The sequence below is a fragment of the Cuculus canorus genome, chromosome 5 (genome assembly GCF_017976375.1).
Source record: "Cuculus canorus isolate bCucCan1 chromosome 5, bCucCan1.pri, whole genome shotgun sequence".
NCBI classification, from domain to species: Eukaryota; Metazoa; Chordata; class Aves; order Cuculiformes; family Cuculidae; genus Cuculus; species Cuculus canorus.
This window is the reverse complement of record NC_071405.1, coordinates 45,733,182-45,755,553: the sequence shown is the minus strand read 5'-3', so window position 1 is coordinate 45,755,553 and position 22,372 is coordinate 45,733,182. Positions and strand designations below refer to the sequence as shown.

At 38.9% G+C, this 22,372-nt stretch overlaps 1 protein-coding gene across 9 annotated transcripts in view; it reads right to left on the bottom strand.

Annotated features, from left to right (window-relative positions):
- Nucleotides 1-22,372, bottom strand: part of CD44 (CD44 molecule (Indian blood group)) — a 59,110-nt gene that overhangs the window by 31,179 nt on the left and 5,559 nt on the right. For all 9 annotated transcript variants that reach the window (XM_054068757.1, XM_054068756.1, XM_054068760.1 and 6 more), the window contains exon 2: nt 3,055-3,191. In XM_054068757.1, the coding sequence (XP_053924732.1) occupies nt 3,055-3,191 (137 nt within the window). The remainder of the gene's footprint in view (nt 1-3,054; nt 3,192-22,372) is intronic.

Below are 22,372 nucleotides of genomic sequence, written 5' to 3'. Positions count from 1 at the left end.
GCAGGGACCTGTCACTCTTAGTGTCCTTTAACACAACTGTTGTTGGCTATAGAAGCTCATATGTGCATGAACAGAAGAGCTGAGAACCATTGCCTACAACAGTTACGTCTTTTAGATTCACTACTGCAGTGGTTCACTGCACTAAGTTATTATTTGCCATCTATATCAGGAAAGGGATAGAATGTGAAGAGCTGTCATTGAAGATTAGCCACAAACAGGTTGAAAACTTGTGGGTCAGAATAAAAGACTGAGGAACCAACAGCAAGCTTGTAGTTGGCTTATACTACAGGCCATCCGATCAAGGAGAGCCAATTGATGAAGCCTTCTTCCTTCAGCTACAGAAGTTTCATGCTTGCAAACTCTCATCCTACTCGGGGACTTCAACCACCCTGACATATGCTGGAAAAGTAGCATGGCAGGCTGTAGGCAATTCAGGAGACTCCTAGAGTGCATTGAAGATAAATTTTTAATCCAGGTAATAGAGACTCCCACCTGAGGGGATACAATACTGGACCTGATGATCACTAATACAAATGAGCTCCTCAGAGACATTAGGATTGGAGGCAGCCTGGGCTGCAGTGGTCACGCAGTGGTGGAGTTGAAGGTCCTGAGGGATATGGGGCAAGTGAGGAGTATAGTCAGGACACTAAATTACGGGAAAGCAGACTTCCAGCTCTTTAAGGAGTTACTCAGTAGGACCCCCTGGGACATGTTTCTCGGGGACAAGGGACCAGAACAGAGCTGGAAAATATTTAAGAATGCTTTCCATGAAACACAAGGGTGCTCAGTTCCCCTGTGCAGAAAATCAGGCAGGAAAGGAAAGAGACTGGCATGGCTGAGTCGAGACCTGCTGGTTAAACTAGAGAAGAAGAGGGAACTGCACAGATGGTGCAAGCAGGGACAGGTAACATGGGAAGTGTATAGGGATGACGCCTAGTTGTGTAGGAATGAGGTCAGGAAGACCAAGGCGCAGCTGGAGATGAACTTGGCAAGAGAAGTGAAGACCAACGAGAAGGGCTTCTACAGACACATCAATCAGAAGAGGAAGGTTAAAGAGAATGAACTCCCACTGATGGTTGAAAATGGTGACCTTGTATCAACAGATGAGGAGAAGGTTGAGATACTCGACAAATTTTTTGCCTCACTCTTCACGGATAACCACTCTCCTCACCCCTTCTGGGTCATGGGACAGCAAGATGGTGACCCGGGGGTAAACACCCTGACATAGTAGAGGAGGATCAGGTTTGTGACCACCTGAGCAACCTGAACATATATAATTCCATGGGACCTGATGGGATGCATCCTAGAGTCCTGAGGGAATTGGCTGATGTGGTTGCCAGGCCACTCTCCATAATATCTGAAAAGTCATGGCAATCAGGAGAAGCCCCTGGTGACTGGAAGAAGGTTAACATTTTGCCCATTTTTAGAAAGGGTAGAAAAGATGACCGTGGGAACTACTGACCTGTCAGCCTCACCTCTGTGCCTGGGAAGATCATGGGACAGATCCTGCTAGAAGCTTTGCTAAAGCACATGGAGGACAGAGAGCTGATTAATGGAAGTCAGCATGACTTCATCTAGGGCAAGTCCTGTATGACCAACCTAGTGGCTTTCCATGGTGGGGTAACTACAGCAGGGGACACGGGAGAACTAACAAGTATGATCTATCTGGACTTCTGTAAAGCCTTTGACACTGTCCCCTACAACGTCCTTCTCTAAATTGGAGAAATATGGATTTGATGGGTGGACTGTTCGGTGGATAAGAAATTGGTTGAATGGTCGTGTTCAGAGAGTAGTGGTCAATGACTCAAAGTCCAGATGGAGATCCATGATAAGTGATGTCCCTCAGAGGTCTGTACTGGGACTAGTGTTGTTTAGTATCTTCATCAATGATATTGACAGTGAGATCAAGTCCATCCTCAGCAGGTTTGCAGATGACACTGAGATGAGTGGTACAGTTGCTACACTGGAAAGATGGGATGTCATCCAGAGGGACCTGGACAACCTGCAGAAGTGGGCCTGTGAGTACCTCATGAGGTTTAACAAGGCCAAGTGCAAGGCGATTGAGAGCAGCCTTGCAGAGAAGGACGTGGAGTTGCTGGTTGATGAGAAGCTTGACATGAGCTGGCAGTGTCCGCTCACAATCCAGAATGCCAACCATATCCTGGGCTGCACCAAGAGAAGTGTGGCCAGCAGGTCGAGGGTGGGGATTCTGCCCCTCTATTCCTCTCTTGTTAGACCTCATCTGGAGTATTGTGTCCAGTCCTGGAATCCTCAAATAAGAAGGATATGGAACTGTTGGAACGGGTCCAGAGGAGGGCTATAGGGGTGATTAGAGGGCTGAAGCACCTCCCGTACGAGGACAGGTTGAGAGAGTTTGGCTTGTTCAACCTGGAGAAGAGAAGGCTTAGAGGAGATCTTATAGCAACCTTCCAATACCTGAAGAGGGGCCTGCAAGAAAGCTGGCGAGGGACTGTTTACAAAGTCTTCTAGTGATAGGACGAGGGGCAGTGGGTATCAAATGATTTAGACTAGACATAAGGAAGGATTTCTTCACCATGAGAGTAGTGAGTCACTGGAACAGGTTGCCCAGGGAAGTTGTGGATGCCCCATCCTTGGAGGTGTTCGAGGCCAGGTTGGATGCAGCCTTGGGCAGCCTTCTTTAGTGGAACGTGTCCCTGCCCATGGCAGAGGGGTTGGAACCAGATGATCTTTGAGGTCTCCTCCAACCCAAACTATTCTCTGATTCTCTGATTCTCTGATTCTATGACTCTATGATTCTATGATTCTAATAAACCATTCTGAAGCTAAAAAGCTAGTCTTAAGGGCAGAAAATGGTTTAGTTCGAAACACCCTAAAGATAAAATGGGTCAAATTGATTGCTGGCATTATGGATATATTTCTAGGGGCTTACAAAATATATTTCTTCTCAGTTGAAAAACAGATCATATTTAATATAGAAACCATCATTCCAATACCTTAAATAGGAGATTACATATGTTATCATTAGTTAATTATATTAGATATATAATAAGTATCATAGATGCAAAATCGTACCTGTTGCATTGTAACAGTATGCATCATACCGATCAGTTGTGTTTGCTGAAAGTTTGTAAATGCCAGTCTGATTTGCTGCACAAAGAGGATAGGGATTGATTCGTGGGATAACAACATTCCCCACTACGAAACCGTACCTGTGGAGAACAGAGGAAAATATACCATATTACACATCATAGCAGATGACATATATGTTCTAGCTATGTCTGACATGAAAAAGCTATGAAGAAGCCATTATTTTCATTTTACATTATTTTTAAAAAGTGCCTGTGTTTACACATACTTTTTGTATATGAGAAGTGTTCTGTTCTCCCATGTATCTACATCAGTTTCCAGTCACTCAACACTATTTTGCATGTAATTTCTAGAGTTAAACCCATTCTAATTAAATGAACATCTTACTTGCTAGGATGATGGGTTCCAGAGTAAGGCAGTGAAAGTAAGGAATAGAGAGGAAAGTGCACTTTTTGTCCAATGTGAGGTTGTATTACCTGACACTAAAGACTACCTTCTTTTATCTTCAGGAAGTCACATTTTCATTGCTTTGAGCACAACATAGAACTACAGAATCACAGAATTATTTGGGTTGGAGAAGGCCTTTAAGATCACCAACTCCAACCATAAACCTGACACTGTCAAGCTCACCACTAAGCCATGTCAGTAAGCACCACTTTTATGCATCTTTTAAATACCTCCAGGGATGGTCACTCAACCACTTCCCTGAGCAGCCTGTTCTAGTACTTGACAACTCTTTCAGTGAAGAATTTTTTCCTAATATCCAGTCTAAACTTTTTCTGGTACAACTTAAGTCTTTTTCTTCCTATCACTTGTTACTTGTGAGAGGAGACCAAAACTCATCTCACTACAGCCTCCTTTCAGGTAGGTGTAGAGAGTGACAAGGTGTCCCTTCATCCTTCGTTTCCCCAGACTAAACAATCCCAATTCCCTCGGCTGCTTCTCATAAGACTGGTTCTCTAGACCCTTCACCAGCTTCATTGCCCTTCTTTGCACATGCTTGAGCACGTTAATGTATTTCTTGTACTGAGAGGCCCCAAACTGAAGACAGTAATCAAGGTGCGACCTCTGCTCAGTGACATTTCACACAGAAATGTTAGAGGTTCTATTTATAGTACCTGAACAAATTTAGAGAATGATTGTAAGACACATGAGTTTCTGCAAAAGCTGACAACTTAGTAAAATATTTGGATATAACATTCATCCATGAATTATTACTATAACTTTCAGTTGAATAATGTGGCTATTGTGTACAGAGCTTATATATTTCAGTGAAAATTGTGATTAACAGAGCTGCTTAACACACAATGCTTTATTGCTATTTCACAAACCTGCTACACCTTCTAAATGCTAATGTAATTAGCTGGGAGGTGTGACAGAATGGTAACAAGAACTGGGGTTTGGGTTTGTTTTGCTTCTTGAGAGGCAGAATTCATCAGGGAAGAGTAAATTTTATAGCTTTGCAGTTTTGTGAGCCCCATTCCAGTTACATCTAATATGCAGGTACTTGTAATTCTGAAAGTGTCTTGCAGGTGGAATTACAAACTATTTTATTCACAATTCCACCTGAGCCTATGATGTTGAGACTTTGTAATCCATTAAACACCCATTTGTATTATGGTCTGTTGATTCTTATTCCCTCACCATTTTGATGATTATATGCAGTATATTTTTTCTCTCCTATTCAAGCTTGATAAGAGCCTAGCCATACTGACAAGAACTTCTAGCACAGGATTAATAAATGAAAGTAAGAGTGTGGGAGGGCTGGCCAGAAAGAATTTGACCTTAGATCAGCTCATTAAAAATCATGAATACTTTTCACCTACTTATTTTACCAATCAGTCAGTGATACAGTATGATCTGAACATCTTCCTAATTACTTTATTACACTGTCTATATTTTGTTATCTTTAGATTTTATCTCTCAGAGATTACGGTTTTTTAAGGATAATGCATAAAGAGTATATGCAGTCAAGACATATTTACAAGCATACATATGCAAAAAGATGTTTTGTTTCGTCACAAAATATAACTTACTTGAGGACTGAATATGGCCATTTAATCAACAACTATATGTATCAACCGTAATTCTTTGTACTATAGCATGGAATGGATGGATTTGTCATGATAAATTCTTTTTTTCAAGAGTTTCTTTACTGCAAGTTTCAAACCAAGTTCATGAGCTTTCTTCAACTGCTCTAGCGTTGACAAGTACTATTGAGTGCTCTGCAGAGTTCAGTTGCTTCAGATTGTGTCAGACTGTAGCGACCATTTTTCTCAACATGAAATACCCCTCCATACCTGCAACTTATGTTGAATTCTGTCATTGAAAAAAAAGAAAACCAGGAATTGCAAATTGTTATACTTAATGGTTCACTGAAGACTTGGAAGTGATTTATTTTCAATATATAGTGCTTTCAATGTAACCAGCCACAGCAGCAACCAATTAATTCAGAAGAGAGTTTAAAACTTTCAATCACCCTTCTTCATACTTCCGATCTTAGGACTGGAAACAGAAGACAAATCCTTTCCAAAAAATAGTAATACATTGTGGTTTTTTACAATTACTTAGCCCTTTTAACATTCCATTAACAATAACATGCAGAAGCTGTAAAAATGAGAGGAAAAATATTTATTTATTATCTTTTTTTTTTTTAACAGGAAGAAGGTAAGAAAGAGATATGAATCTCAATCTGAATAATCGAGTGCTTGGGGAAAACAGAAAAAGATCAGGATGCTTCAAGGTAATGTGAATTAACTTTGCTCCTACCCCACCCCTCTCTCAAGTGAAAAAAAAGTTTGCAATTCCAGACTTGAATGACAACTGCAAAACACACTTAATTGGAGTAGCCTGTTATTCCAAATGCAAAGAGGAGCATGACTCTTTTTATCTTAATTTTAATGGGAATTCTATGTCCAAGAAAGGGAAAATAGACCAGTCTTCTCCAACTATTAAAAGGGAGCATCTGTACCATCTATTTGAACTGCTGTATAATAACTGTTTTTTCAAAAAGACCTGAAATGCAATTCATGAACACTAGCATTGATTCGTTTTATGTCAATAACAATCACTTTCCTATGTCATTTTGGATGATGATCTTTTTTCTTCTATAGCATAGATGTGAAAGCAAATGATAGTAATCAAGGTGTGCACTCTTTCCTCAACTGATTTTGTCCACTGGTAAACTGGGGTTATTCTATCTACAGTGTATCTACCCAATGTAAGCTGTAAGGAATGTTCCTTTCCACAGGTAACAGGAAGCAGTAAAGGAGGTAAAAAACCAGACTAGATCCAGTCTGAAGAATATGAGAAGACAACTGTTATTCAGAGCATAGGTAGGATTCCAATAGTATTATTAGCCAAAGGAGCTATCTGTCCTTCCAGTCTTAAATACTTCTACTATAGGCAACAGAATTATCGCCATGGTCACTTGGATTCCCTTCCACAAAAGAATGTGAAAAATATATTTTCTCCCACATGCACCCCTAATTATTTAGGCTGACAAAAACATTTAATGTAGACAAAAATTGATGTACATTGCATAGTTGTTTACAGTTCTGATGATTACAGTTCTTACATTTTTATTATCATATATTATTAAAAAAACTTAAAGAGGACTTAATTTTTAGATTTTAAAATTTATACCCGATTAACATGTTTTCCTCAAAATGCGTATGCCTTGGAACAGCTGTTTTATTTGAGGGGAGAAAATAGTTCCATTAAATTTCTCCATTAAACATTTCTTTTTCTTCAGCCATGTCGTGAGGGGCTTTGAAGGCAAGAATGAGGAACCTGTGTGGGAGAGGACTCTAACAAATTCTTCTTTTTTTCCTGGAGGATTTAATTTCTTTCAAGAGGGCTTCATTTCACAGTCCGAGGAGAAGCTAGCAGACTAAAACAGAATGACAGTCTCGGCAGGTTCCCATACATGATTCTGAAAGAGTTGTAGATCTTCAATAAGTGCCAAATTCAAATGTACACAGCACTGGTCCTGGGGGATAGTTGATGGACTAGAGAACCCTTCTGCGGCCACACATTGAACAGCACTATGTGCCTAAAAGCCATCACCATGTGTACCTGCAAGTCACAAATGTAGTCAACAGATGTTCAGGTTGGAGATTCCAACAGAAGTTTTCCTATAACAACACAATGAATAGCTACCTTAGCCACAGAAAAGATGTGATTCATATAGGATGGAGCTGCTCTCTCAGCTGCCACATGAGTGACTTTTACTGTGGCTATCAAATGTTCTATATTCTAAGCATTATTTTGGAAGTTGTGCAGTCACTAGTTGCATTAAATATAAATGACCTAGACAGGAAAAAACCTTTTCTCAGGTTTTTTCCTTCTTGATTCTCTCTTCCCTGTAGAAAAATGTAGGCCTGAATTTGTTAACATACTGTGTTAAGGCCAAGACTTAATATTAAATTTGGGCATCAGATTACAAAGATCCATTTGATTACTTAAAAAGTAATAAGCTCAGTGATTTTTGAACTAGGTTAGTTTGGAATATCAATATAATCTTCCAATAAACTTAGTTCTGTGGAACTTCCACTTTGAAAGCAGATACCACTTCACTTGCTTTGGGTGGGCATTTGAATCTTGCCAGCTCACCCCAGATTCACTGAAATTTTACGTGAAGCTCATGTCTGTTTAGAGTGAATTTGATTCAGCTGTCATCAAACCCTAGCTTGTTCATGGTTTTGAAACAACTGCAATATATGCTCCACTACCACTCAGATATCCAGCCATAGTCAGGTTTCAACTTATTAGGCAGACATTCCTAAACTCCAAATGTTGTGAATAAATAGCTTTATTTACACAAACAGACCTAATGAAGCTGCTTGTGGACTACAGTTTAGCATGCATGTAAATTTTCCATTGAAATGCTTGGCTTGGCTCCACAGAGTACATACTGTACACAGGACACTTCTGGGAATTATTAGGCTTATTGCGTATGTGCTAACCAACTGAATTACATGCACACAAAGAACGACGAAAGATCCCTTGTGGGAAATCACGTGGTGTACAGGAAACCCCCAGCAAAAATGTGCAATCCTAATTCTCAAAACTGAGTTTGAAAAACAGTTGACACTTTGCCCTAAAGTAATGTTCAGACATCATTTTTTGTTCTTATTCTGATGATATCTTCTATACCTGCTACTAAAAATGCTTGTATCATTGCTGTAGTATAGACACTCTTGTTTGTGAAGCAGTCAGTGTGGAAAAAGGATTACAGCAGTATGTAAAATTCACATGACATTCCACAATCTAAGCAAATTGCATAAATCCAGCATGTCCTCTGTGAAGACAGTAATTACCAAATTTTAAAAATGGCAAAATGCCGATGCAGAGCACACGGCCCAGAGCTGCCAGGGAAGACAGATTTTTCACTTTATGGTCTCTATATTTTTAACACTCAGACAATGGGACCCTTAACTGAATGAATTTTTCTAGTCATATCAATACAAAAATAAAAAGCAGGATCTAACTAAATTAAACATCTTAAATCCTTTTTTCCATGCTGAGGCTCATGGACTAATTTGAGTTAAGGAAGAACCATGATTGCCAAATCCAAATCTAAACACATATTCCATCTTTTCCCATAATGCAGGAAAGTAAAGTCCTTTAATTTTTTGTTGATGTTGTCAGCTGGCTTTAATTCAGGTATGCAAAACATGGATTTTTTTCTCTGTCTCAAGAACTAAAGCAATATAAAACTCATACTGCATGCCAGACTACTGCTGATACACTTCAACCTGTTTGAAGTTTCAAAGGAGTTGATTCGAGGACTTACAGTGGAATCACAAACAGCACACAAAACCTCCCTTCTCCCCCTTCTTATAGCTGACTGGCTTTGCAGGCTGACAGGTTGTGATCTTTCCCTGACATCCACATGATTTTGCTACAGCTGAAAGACAAATTGTTTAATAATAGCTCTTTAAAAAAGGCAAAAAAGCACTAGAGCTGCCTAAACTATCCATCACTATTAATGTCATCCAGACCATGTGACTTTGGGTGACTCAAACCGTAGCCACGGAATGCCCCTAAGCCCACACCAAGTTTTATGAGCATGGAGGACATTAACTCTCACACAAGCTGTTTCCCCCTGTCTTTCCAGGGATTTCTCAAGCAGCTGCATGCAAGCCCAATCAATCACTTCAGTTTCCACAGACGGTTTGCTAGCTAGAGACCACTGGTGTGATAGAATTGGCTAAGACTAACGAGCATTATCCTTTCCTGAAAGTGTGAGTTACACCCTGAAAATTATACTAGAGGCTTGGTAGAAGCTCTGACAGTAAGAAGCCAGGTGCAATCTCCATTCCACCCTGGTTCTGCAACCCTTAATGCTAATGAGTAACAGCGACTCACGCCAAACTCTTCCCCTTGGAGTCAATTTTCCATAAATATTTTTGATCCACCATATGGATATTCATGCGTATCTCCCTGCTTTTTCATTGTTTTCAAGCCAATACCTAGAGGTTTCATTCTCATGGTGGATGCTGTCATGTATAAAAAACTGTTATTGTAACAGCTGCAGAGATATATCATAGAATAGTAGAATCCACCACATTGGAAAGGACCCACTGGATCATCAAGTCCAACCATTCCTAACACTCCTTTAAACCATGTCCCTAAGCACTTCATCCACCCTTTCCTTAAAACACCCTCCAGGGAAGGCGACTCGACCACCTCCTGGGCAGCCTGTTCCAGTGCACCGATGACCCTTTCTGTGAAGAATTTTTTTCTGACATTCAAGCCTGAACCTTCCCTGGTGGAGCTTCAGGCCATTCCCCCTTGTCCTGTCCTCTGTCACTTGGGAGAAGAGGCCAGCTCCCTCCTCTCCACAACCTCCTTTCAAGTAGTTATAGAGAGTAATAAGGTCTCCCCTCAGCCTCCTCTTCTCCAGGCTAAACAACCCCAGCTCTCTCAGCTGCTCCTCGTAAGACTATGTTCTCCAGCCCCCTCACCAGCTTCAACAGACTTTGTTCAAAGCAATAAGTATCAAGTAAGTATCATATCAACGTATAAGTATCCTATCAAAGCAAATGAAGTGGAACATTTGCAAAAACCCTACCCCCCCTTAAACAATAACCTGTAGAATATTTAGACACAAGTTTGTTAGCAGACTTCTTAATAAAACCAGTCTGCTTTGCATGGCAAACCAGGAATGTTAGTGTGCTGTTCTCATGGGATTTTCCTTTTCAGTTTGTGGTTCAGGATGATTGATAGGCCACCAGGATGTGATAATTTGGGCTGAAAAATGTGGGCAAAACTAGAGGTTTGATGGTGCTGACAGTTTTCATATAGTATATTTTTAGAACTTCGTTCTAAATTTTTTTAACAATTTCAAGCTCCAGGCAGATATACATGGGTAATTGTTTTCCTGATAATAAGAGAGATTATTTAATCTTGTAACTGACAATTCTGAACAGGAAAAATCATTATCTTACACCTCACATATATATTTTTAATATTGCACCTGCTTTAATGCATGCTAGTAATGGAGTAGATAAAAGTGGCATAGTGGAAACAGATTAATATCTGTATAAAAGAGCCTCCTAGTAAATACAAGTTCCTCTCCAGGCAAATCTAGGTATTGGCCATATGAGTCCTAAGATCTGACGAGGTATAGACAGTTCAGGTCTCAGCTCTTGGTTCAGACCTATTTCCAGCTGATGTCTGTTTTTTTAAATGTTTCTCAGGAAAACTACCTCATGGCTAAATAAGAATGTGTATTTTATTCCTGACTAGAGGAAATTCCCTCTGAATACAAAATGTCATATGGAATGGATTCATGAAACATTTCAGGATCCAAGATATCTTTGTCAATAGTTTTGCTAAGATAGCCCAATTATCACCATTTTGAACATCTGAGACAACTGGAAATATACAAAAATATCCCTTAGTGATTACCTAATACACCACAATACTCATGGGCTTAGATGGCATTATTATTTGCTGAGTATTCCACCATTTCTTTAGAGGCTATTAGTAAAACCATTCACTAAAGCAGTTCGGCAGTGCACACAAACTGAAATAGGATACAGAGGCTTCTACCTTTATGTTAGAAGCTGCACTAAAGCCCAAGTCAGTAGTAATGAAACCCACTGGATTGCTGTTTTCTAGGATTCATTAATCCCAGGCCCAGTCACTAACAGACATGTGTCAACATCATTGAAACACGCCTATACGTGAATTTTTCCAGGGCTTGATGGGGAAAGGAAAACTGTGCTGGGAAAATCAGACTCTAAACTGGGATGACTACACACTGATCAAAATTTCAAAGTCAGATTCTTCAGGATCCATGTAACTTGAGAAAGCATGCGTCTTTGAGGCTGCAGCCCTTTACTATCACTACAAAAAAGCACCAAGGATCAAGCAACGTGTATTGTCATTTAGTGTGGCTTGGTGATGAATTCTGTTCTCCCAGTTATGATGTTGCTGCTCTGTTAGCTGCCACTCTATAGAGAGCAGTGAGAGAAACCTGGAAATAAGCCACCTACATCATAAGCACGGCTTCCCCAAAACAGTGACACTGAAAAGTAAGTCTTTACAGATTCTTGGAGATTGTCAGGTGAAATAATTCCTTGGGATACTGCCAAGCAGTAAAGGCTAAAATAATTTATAGCAAACAGATTTTTCAGATTTAATCAGAATAACCATCTTTGTGGGGTTTTGAGGTACCCCTTGGTGATACTTAAATAAAGCAAAACAAGCGTTCAGTTTTTCAGTTTGAAAATGCCTTTCACTTTGAAACTTAATTAATTAACTCATATAAGATAAAATAGAACCATTATAAAAGTTAAGTTTCAATGTTTACATGTTTTCAATACAAGAAGATGGTGTAAGGACCCCAGATAAAAACTTCCCTATATAATTTTTTGAAGTTTCCATATGTCCATCTCATGTTGGCATAGGAAATATTCTAAATTTTGAGAATTTTCATGGGAGACGAAAAAAACATTGTTATTTCCCTAATAGATTGCTGTTATTCAGAGGGAAAGCAATTCTGTGCACACTTAGCTTTTCAAAAACAGTAAAGTCCAGAAAACCGCTTTAAAACGAATTCGTCTGCATACTGCAAGGAGTAGAGGGAATTGTAAATAGAGAAACCATATTTTTAGTAGCTGAGTGTGCTGACAAGAAAGTGAAGAAGCCTCTGCATAGATCCAAAGTATGAAATTAGACATTTCATTTGAAGTTGAATCAAAGCTGTTCCTACTACCCAGTTTATAGTTAAGCACCTAATAACTCGGTGCTAAAAAGGTATATTACTCTCCTCCCGTATGCTGGTAACTACGGAGAAGTCATGCCGTAGCCATGCTAATCCTGTCCATCCAAGTAGGTTCAAGTGACCTTCTGAAATGAAAAGGAGAAGATGTGGCTGGGTATATAGACAGTAGCCAGACAAGTACATTGCAGGAGGAGAATATCCTTTTTCCTCTAAATGTTAGTGTATTCCTCACATTTCTGTGGTACTTTAGTAAGTGAAGACTGGGAACAGGTTGTGAGACAAAACTCAAGCTGTTGAATTCCTTTTAAACTGTGCTTTTAAACGAATCTCCCTATCAACCACCAAAGTAGTTGTTTCTGGTAAATGTTTACCAATGGGCATAAATCTTCAGTATCTTAATCGATAGCTTTTCTGGTTACTAATTTATACAAGTGAATGTGGCTTTATTAATGAATCAAGCATTCATAGAGGTCACTCAAAATGCAAGCAAATATAGGAAATATGTTTCACTCCTCAGAAGTTGCTGCGGAAGAAAAAACTCTGCTAATGCATCTTCCAAACACTCTTTTCTGCTTGGCAACTGTTGCTCTTGTAAACATCCTGAGTGAGCCTATACAGATTCATCACTAAGGATAAACTTCCTTCCTGCTGACATTAACATTATTCCTTTTGTAACAGTTTCACCCAATAGTGAGTTGAAACTTTTCAGACACCACTAGAACATGGTACAGCTGTGCCGACCTGCATGGAAAAATTGCAGGCAGTGGAAACCATAGTCCTGGGAATTAATCAGTTATCAGATATACTACCTAGATTTGATGAAAGCATAATCGTCATTGTCAATACTAGGAAAGGTCCAGGCTGTACAATTAGGTAGTCTAACCCAAAGGCTGAGTAACAGTGACTCTGAATTGAATTATTTGGGAGCAGTTCCATGCAATCCAAGTGAAGAAACAATACAGGAAACAAAGCTGGTGAATATAGCTGGGAGTCCGATTTCATCATTTGACTGAAAGCAAGTTGTTTAGTCATTTGGGATAAAAGTAGGTGAGACACAGTATTGGTCAGCAGAGAGATCCCCCAGCCTGGAGCTCAAAGGACCTTACATCTACACTCTAGCTTCTCTGTCATTTACCCACTGATATAAAGTTCATCCTGGATAAGCCAATTGATCTTTATTTACTTCAGTTTGCAACTAGCCTCCTTACAATGGCAATTTTAGATTTACTGATAAGAACAGTGTAAGAGCAAAGAACTACTATGTTTGTTATTTTTCTGGTGTTCTTACCAGCTTTCACATTCAGCCTCCATCTAAGCTTTGACAAGTCATGGAAAGTCTGGTTTAAGTGCATAGTTATTTAGATAAGAAGTAATACAAATCAGACCTATAATTAACATATCCATTAAATGGCAGATTTTCTCTTTAATTATTTGCAGTATGCTACTCAGTAATAGTACCAGGTGTGATTTGAAACAATTTTTAACATTATATATTAATTTTTTTTTTCTAAACTAAGAACTACACTCTTCATATTTCTTCTGATCCTCTGGGTTACACAAGAAAACCTCTAATAAGTATTCTCAACATTTTAAACTAATTTGTACAAAAAGGCCATTACAGACAGGAAAGCAATGATCAAAACTGAAAATCAAAAAAAAAAAGACATTGAATAGAAGTAGAACAGCTATTTACTTTAACAAGGCCATCTCATAAGAAAACAACAGAGAAAGGAACCCCAAGAATCTTTTTAAAACCCAGAAAGGCAGTCAGTTAAAACAAAGATAACATCAGTCTGGCAGACGTACTAAAAGAAGAAGGCTGTTCGAATATGCTTCGCAGTGTAAGACATATTTAAGGACAAATGACACATGCAGACATCATAGAAACAAATGAAGGCAGGAGAGGACTGCCCAAACACGAGACATACTCAGTACTGTTCCAAACTCAGCTTCCACACAATTCAGATGAACTTATTCCCAGTTTCTTTCACAACTCTTCTCCATTTTTTTTCCAAATGTCTGGGAAAATTTAATGTGAAACCCTGCCCTTTTTTGTAGAACAAAATTTATAAGGAGGTATCTTACAGAACAGTAGAAAGTAGCACTATATTAAACATTTAAATCAGGGATCATAGTTTTATTTATTATTATTGATTAAAATATTGTCCAATATTTGTTGAACTCAGCCTGCTAGAAATCAAATTGGAGAACTGAAAACTCCAATGTAATGCACAATTCTATGAATGTTTCAGAGATGGAGAGTGGGTTAATCTCACTGTGTTCCTCTCCATAAAAACCAAGAAGCACCCACCCATAACTACGTTTTCAGTAGAGGGATAACAACCATAGTGCCCTTAGGAGCACCGTGAAGCATCCTACAGACTATTGAAAAAAATAAAACTGATGAAATGCACATTTCATTTTCACTCACTGAGGACCTTAAAATTTACCCGGGAAGTTCTAGGACAGACTAAGAGTGAAAAAATCCCCAAACTTAAGATATTCATTGTCAAAAAGGGCTTGGCTTGGAATCTGAAGTATGGTTTTCAAACAAAAAGCTACCTTTGGAAATGATGACTTTTTAAAAGACATGCAATGATTGACATAATCTTCATAATCAATTCTCATCTAAAATCTTTATAAATCAATGGGAAAGGTCTTATCCTGCCTTAAATCAGTGCAAGCTTCTGATGATGGAAGAGAACACTGTCACATCTGCTACTCCCTCTGATTTTTCCCTAATACCAGAAGGGCTGGTAACAAGAATACCTAGGCTAGCATTCAACTTCTACTGGAATCCTGTTTTCTGGACTCTGTGTGACTGTATCCATCCAAATACTACAGTTTCAAGAATCTTGAGATTTATACTGAAAATATTGACCAGCGAGAAACTTAACCTCAGACACATGCAGATTATTTGTATCCCAAGCTAGATGTTCAGTTAAAATTCTTCCATAATTCTCACAATCTAAGTTTTGAATCTTTTATAACTGGTTTAGTAAAAAGATATCTTTAAAAACAAGAGTCTGCAGTTAACACTAGGAGTGAATTGTCACGTGTGAGAGGGAAGAACGGGAAAGAGACAGTTGTAGCATAGCCTCAATATTCCATGAATTCTAATACTACATTAAATCCTACATATATTTAGACAGTGGAGATACGTGGGGGCAATGCACGACTATTGCATGTTATCATTCTCAAACAGTGAAGCATTCTTGTCTCTCAAAAGTGCTAGAATTATTGTGAAGCCAGTGATTTTACCGTGATGCTTGTTGATTCGAGTAATCCTCTATTTTGATAGCTAGATTTTATGAAAAGATCCAGAAATAAAACTGTGTTTGAATGGCAGATGATAGAGTGACAGACCTCAATTCAGGTACTGTGGGTTTATCAACATTGGAAAGTATCGTGAAGTCAGTTTCACTCTGAGCAAGAATCAATTCCAATAGCAAATCAGGAATAAACCATCTGCAGAAACAGAAATCCTACATAGGTAGCAATTTTATTATTAATAAAGCACCACAAAACAATTCTTTCCCCAAGGAAAATACATTCTTGAAGCAAAAATTCCTCAAGCTGTCTGTCAAGTACACTACTAGACAAAGCAAAATTTGATCTTGTGTGATCAGTAATTACACATGTCAATGAGTATTTAAATGTGAGCAGTAAAAAAGTAAAAAAAAGAAAAAACAGTAAAAAAGATGGATTGAGAGTAGTAAGGTTGTATCAGAGCTGGTAAGGAAAGCAAGACTGTAAAGGGCTTGGGAATCAGAAATAAGAAGATCTCATCGTGTACTCACAAAAAATAAAAGTGCAAAGTTCTCTAAACAGAAGCAGAGAATCTCTAATTGATTCCTGAAACACTGCTAATTCAGCTGACTTTTAAAAACCAGTTGCTCTGGGATATCTCCCAGTACACAATGATTCAAGATACCAAACCAGTAAGTTAAAAAGTGAAAATAGTCATACATTAGGACTTGAACATGTTGCTATGACTACCATTTGTGTATATATTTGTAATCATGTCAGGTATGGAAAAAAGGTATTAATATATGGCCTTGCAATTGCTGTGAGTAAACAGTAATGTGACTGGTGTTGATAAACTGCCATGACCTGAGCACTATGAGTAGCAGTAACAAAGCCAGATATAGTATTTGGCTGATACTATTAATAAATTCAGTGCTGGTCTGCAAACAATGGGTTGTAAGGGTATTTAAAAAATAGGAAAATACTTAGCTTTACTTATGAAGAGTATTTTCTCCCATGGATTGTCCAGCACAGCCAGGCTCAATGATGAATCACCAAACAGTTAGTAACTGAAAAGAGTTTCCTGCTTTTCAGAGAATGCTCCAGTCCTCTGTACTCTTCTTCACTTCTACACCAGTAGCAAAATGTTTGCAAGGGGACTTTTTATTTATTTGAACTCCAGGTAATGCAAGCAAAAGAGACACCACACAGAACAAAATTTCATTAGAGACCCCAGCTGTTTCTGAGGGAATACACTGAGAAAGTGTAAGATATCAAAACTCTTTCAAGAAGAATTCAAGTTCCTCTTCTAGAGTATTTGAAAGAATCCAACAGATGACAAGTTGAAGGAACAAATCTCAGACATATGTTGAAATCAAAATGTTCAAATGTTTAAAGTGGTATAGGATATATTGATGAGGGACCACTGCATTTTGTTGCTACTGCCCACCTTGAGCTTTGAAGTTGTGGATATACATCACCAAGTAGATGTTATCAGCAAACACTCTTATATGTTATTAATGGAAATAATAACCCTTGCTGGGCCCAAGACTTTCATTGCTGTGGCCACACTATATTTTTTAAATCTAATTGTGACAACATAGAACTAATTGAAGAAAATAACATTGCCTATATTTTATTTTGAAGGGCAACCCAGTCAGATAGACAATTTTTTTTCTAATTTTTCCTCCTTTGGTCAGCAAAGGAAATTAATTAAACCATTCATTTGCAGATACAAAATTTTGGATAGAAATTCTACTGATCATTAAGGGCACAGTTGCAACAGTTTCCCAGTCTTGTATTGTTCTGTATTATGTACTTTACAGTAACTCAACAGAAGGCTGGCCCCCACTAGCAAGTATATAAATAATAGGAGTTGTTAGGAAACATAAAAGAAAAGAAAAAAGACCTCCAGCTCCAGAAAGAAACACACACTACATCTAATGTGAACTACCTGGGTAAAAATAAACTCTCATTAAAGTGTTAACAGAAAACGAATCTGGATTTAGTCATTGGTCTTAATAACCTCCAAGTCACAGGATATACCTCCTCTTGGAAAACTGGATGATCAGGTTTTCTCTAATCCACATAAACCCACAGAAACAGAAAATGCTGTTTAGCAGTTATGCTTAGAGACGCTCTGAAAAAACTGAATAACTGCACTGGTTTTACCTCCAGTCATGGAGGTTATGCTCTAAGATTGCCTCTGTTTCACTGTTTTAAAAGCCAGATAATGCTGTGTGTGCTCTGTTTAGTATGAACACAAACTGTATCATTACTAGATAATGTGTCAGATCTGGCAGGTCACTGACATTTTTGGATAATATACCAAAACTACTGCGAGATTCTACCGCACAACAAGCAGCCAAGAAATACAGCCATAAGACAAAGAATGAATAAGACTGATCCAAGAGAAATGTCAATAGACACAAAGATTACCTTACACGCTTTGACAAGAGGTCTGCAACTTTTTACACCACAACAGCAAGCAAAGAGTTTTCTAAGGCAAGCCACAAAACCAGGAAAGAAACTCTCTACAAAGACCACCATGGTAGGGTGTCTTGCATGCTCAAAATATCTGCCTGTTACTGCTAAAAATACAAGAATTATGAATTGGATAGTGATCTGTCTAAAATTTTATTTGTGCTCAATCACTGATAAACTGAAACCATCAAGAATCTATTCTCTGTAGGCTATAAAATGATATTATTACATTATAGAAAAGAGGAATTTAAGAGTTTGGAAGTAAATATGTGATTTAAAAAAATGTATTTTTGGTTTGTGTGCTAGAAGACTTGCTCTTCCCAAGAATAATAGAATCATAGAATCATAGAATCACAGAATCATAGAATCATAGAATAGTTTGTGTTGGAAGGGACCTCAAAGATTACCTAGGTCCAACCCCCTGCCATGGGCAGGGACACGTTCCACTAAAGAAGGCTGCCCAAGGCCCCATCTAACCTGACTTTGAACACCTCCAGGGATGAGGCATCTACAACTTTCCTGGGCAACCTGTTCCAGTGCCTCACCACTCTCATGGTGAAGAAATCCTTCCTTATGTCTAGTCTAAACTGCCCCTCTCCTGTTTATACCCATTGCCCCTAGGCCTATTACTAGAAGCCTTTGTGAATAGTCCCACCCCAGCTTTCTTGTAGGCCCCTCTTCAGGTGTTGGAAGGTTGCTATAAGATCTCCTCTGGGCCTCCTCTTCTCCAGGCTGAACAAGCCCAACTCTCTCAGCCTGTCCTCATATGGGAGGTGCTCCAACCATCTGATCACCCTTGTAGCCCTCCTCTGGGCCCGTTCCAACAGTTCCATATCCTTCTTATGTTGAGGATTCCAGAACTGGACACAATACTCCAGATGAGGTCTCACAAGAGAGGGATAGAGAGGTAGAATCCCCTCCCTCGACCTGCTGGCCACGCTTCGTTTGATGCAGACAGGATATGGTTGGCCTTCTGGGTTGCAAGTGGCTCATGTCGAGCTTCTCACCTACCAGCACTCCCAAGTCCTTCTCTGCAGGGCTGCTCTCAAACACATAATCCCCCATTCTGTATTGAAATTGGGGATTGCTCCAAACCAGGTGCAGGACTTGCACATGGCTTTGTTGAACCTCATGAGGTTCTCAGAAGCCCACTTCTCCAGCCTGTTCAGGTCCCTCTGTATGACAACCCATCCTTCTGGTGTGGCAACTGTACCACTCGGCTTGGTGTCACCTGCAAACTTGCTGAGGATGCACTCCATCTCTCTGTCAATATCATTGATGAAGATACTAAACAACGCTGGTCCCAGTACGGACCTCTGAGGGACAACACTTGTCATAGATCTCCATCTGGATTTTGAGTCATTGAACATTACTGTCTGAATACAACCATCCAAAGTCACTTATTAGTGAAAGTTAAGAGTGGAGTTTTTTTTGTTAACATTAAAATCGGCTGAAGTCACTGGATGCTCCCACCCTATTAGCCTGATGTTGAACAGTGGCAGTCAGTCAGACTTGCAGACATAGTAGGTTGAAATCAAAAGAAAGTCACAAAAAATATAAATAAGAGAATTTTCTTGTCATTTAAGTCTTCTCTGAGGTCTTTCTCTTTGAAGAAGAACTTGGTCTTTACATTTCATTTTGCCTGAGAATGAGTAAGCTGGTGAGCAGAAGTTTTACTGGATCAAATGGATATAACCTTCTATCACAGACACAGGCGGAAGAGCCTGTCAGATCTATTTGACTTCTTCAACCATATGTTCTAGAGATGGATTAGTGGGGAAAACAGTAAATAGGTGCGAGACAGAGAAAAAGTTGTTCAAAAGAAGATGCGCATATTTAAATGTATGTCTGAGTACCACCTGGATACCACACAGTTGCTGTACAGTGACACTCAGACATGTCTGGACTTGGAACATTCTGGCAACACGGCTTTCTAGAATTGTGACCACGTCGTCAGCATTCAGGCTAGAAACAGTGGGGCTCTTCTTGGCTACTCCTCTGACTTCCTGGGTCATTTTGTGTCTCTTAGCACTTGGCTTTCCCAGAGTATCAAGCCTTTATGCACATATACCTCCAAGATCTCAAGAAGGTAGCTGATAGTTAAACTAGGAAGTATTGCTTCAAACAGGAGAGAAAATTGACTAAATTTAAGATATCATTCTTCAGTTAATTATTACATCAATTTTAAAGTTCTTAAACCTAAGGAAGTGCTAAGCTTGACAGCAAAACAAAAGATTTAAGTGAGTTCTCATTTGCCAAATATCTTCAAACATCCCTAATCATTAAAAGGTAAGTCTTGAATAAGAACTTTTCAAGAAAATGGTACTTTGTATTTGCTGTTGTCTAACAGGAACCAAGTGCTATTGAACTGAAAATAGCTGCCAATCTTCAGTGTGTATAGATAGCAAACACACAAGTAAACAGGATAAAACTGTCAGAGCAACAAAGAAAAGTTTTATCTGATTTTTACGGTATTGCTGCTGGAGAAATTTATTTGGACAGAATACATATTATTTCTCTTCAATGTTCTAAATATTCCTATTTGTCAAATTTATGCATAAGTGTTATAAAGGAACAGAGAACAAAAAAAAGGAATTTATAAATATCAGGACTCGTTAGCAAAAGAGGGTGGTTTTCTTCTGCACTTACATAGCTGAGTGAATGATGGAAAAGTGAAAGGACACGAAAATGCAGGACATCTAATCGAGTAGGAGAAAGAAGAATAGTGAAAGTAAAATATTAATATTAGTTCAGGCTTCAACCTCAGTGTCCTCGTTATTAATGAATCATGTTTCTTTAGAACTGGCAAATACTACTTTTTCTTGTATCTACCCATTAAGTGCTCCATATTCCTTATGCAGAAGGTTCACCCAGAGGACTGCAATGGAGTTGGGAAGGCCTGGCTGCCTCTAGTAGTGACATACTGTATCACTGCCTTAGTCTCCTCATTCCACAACAGGGATACTCCATCTTATCTGTAAGAGTTGCATCAGCCAGTGGCAAAGTGTAGTTAATCAACTAATCACTGTCATAACAATTACCCCTATGGCACTTTTGAACTACTGCATTTACATGCTGCAGCTGCCAGCTTGCTTAGTCTGTTGAGTGGAAATGTGGGCTCTTTCTGTTTTCTGAAAACACCTGCAGTTGTGCTGCTCTGGCAAGTGTTATACTAATCCTTTGCTTATAAGCTTCCTGGCAGCAAGATATATTCTCCCAGAGAGGCTGTCAACTTAAGGCTGGTCATTGACGTCTTGATGCTGATTTGGAATACAACTCGCTTGCTACCTGCACAGAACTCGCTCAGAAATGCCCATAGTGTCCTGGATGGCCATAGATGATAGACTGAGCTCGAGTTAGCCTTTCATTTCTGTATGGGAATGCTGCAAGAAACTATTCATTACATTTACGAACACATACCACACCCCGCTCCTTTACAGACACTATCCTTTAACAAAAATAACAATTAAAAAAACCCCTAGGGAAATATACTTCTAAGAACCTGTTTTGCTAACATGCTGCCACTGTGAGACCTACATAATCAACAAAAGCTACGCCACAGCAGAATTTTTTACTATAATACATAAAGTGTAGATTCTTACCTAGCAGATAGTAGAACAGACATTAGTTGCTTATCACTGGCTAATGCCCTTTTCTTAGGCAGCTGTCAGCCTGTACCCTGGCAACCTCTTTTACAACCATCTTACATTGCTTTTGGAACAGTATCAGTAGCAGCAACAGAAGTTTTTTTTTTTTTTTTTGCAAAGACACAAGAGTCTCTTAGACCTTCCAGCTACTGAGACTAGCTCATTCATCAACAGAAAGAAAGAAAAGATGTGAAGCAATGTATTTTTCAAACTGTAAATGTAAGGAAAATTCAGGTCTTCTCTCTGGTTTTCACTTTGAATTGGTACAGTTGCTTGAGCTTCCACGTTAGTAATTGCAAAAACTGTAGATTATTCTTCAACCCTTTTCTGACTTCTTTTTATTTTTTCCGTTTCACAATGTGGGGTTAAAGGTTATTGTACTGAAATAAGATTGCTGCATTATATAATGCAGTCAGTGTTGTCAAATAGAGGAACTAGAAAGACCCAAAGTCAGTGTGTATGAAATAGAGTTCTATTATGTTCTTAATTGTAGGCAGGCAACAGTCACAGAGGTCTGAGCTTTAAATTGCAATTAATTGAACTTTTAGTATGACTGAAAAGATTCTCCAAGGAAAATCCCTCTTTCTCTCTGCTGCCATTTTACATTACTGCCAGTAAACTCATTCAGATGGTAAGCTGCTTTGTCATCCCTTGGGTGGGGTCATCTCCATCAGCCAGTGCAAGCAAG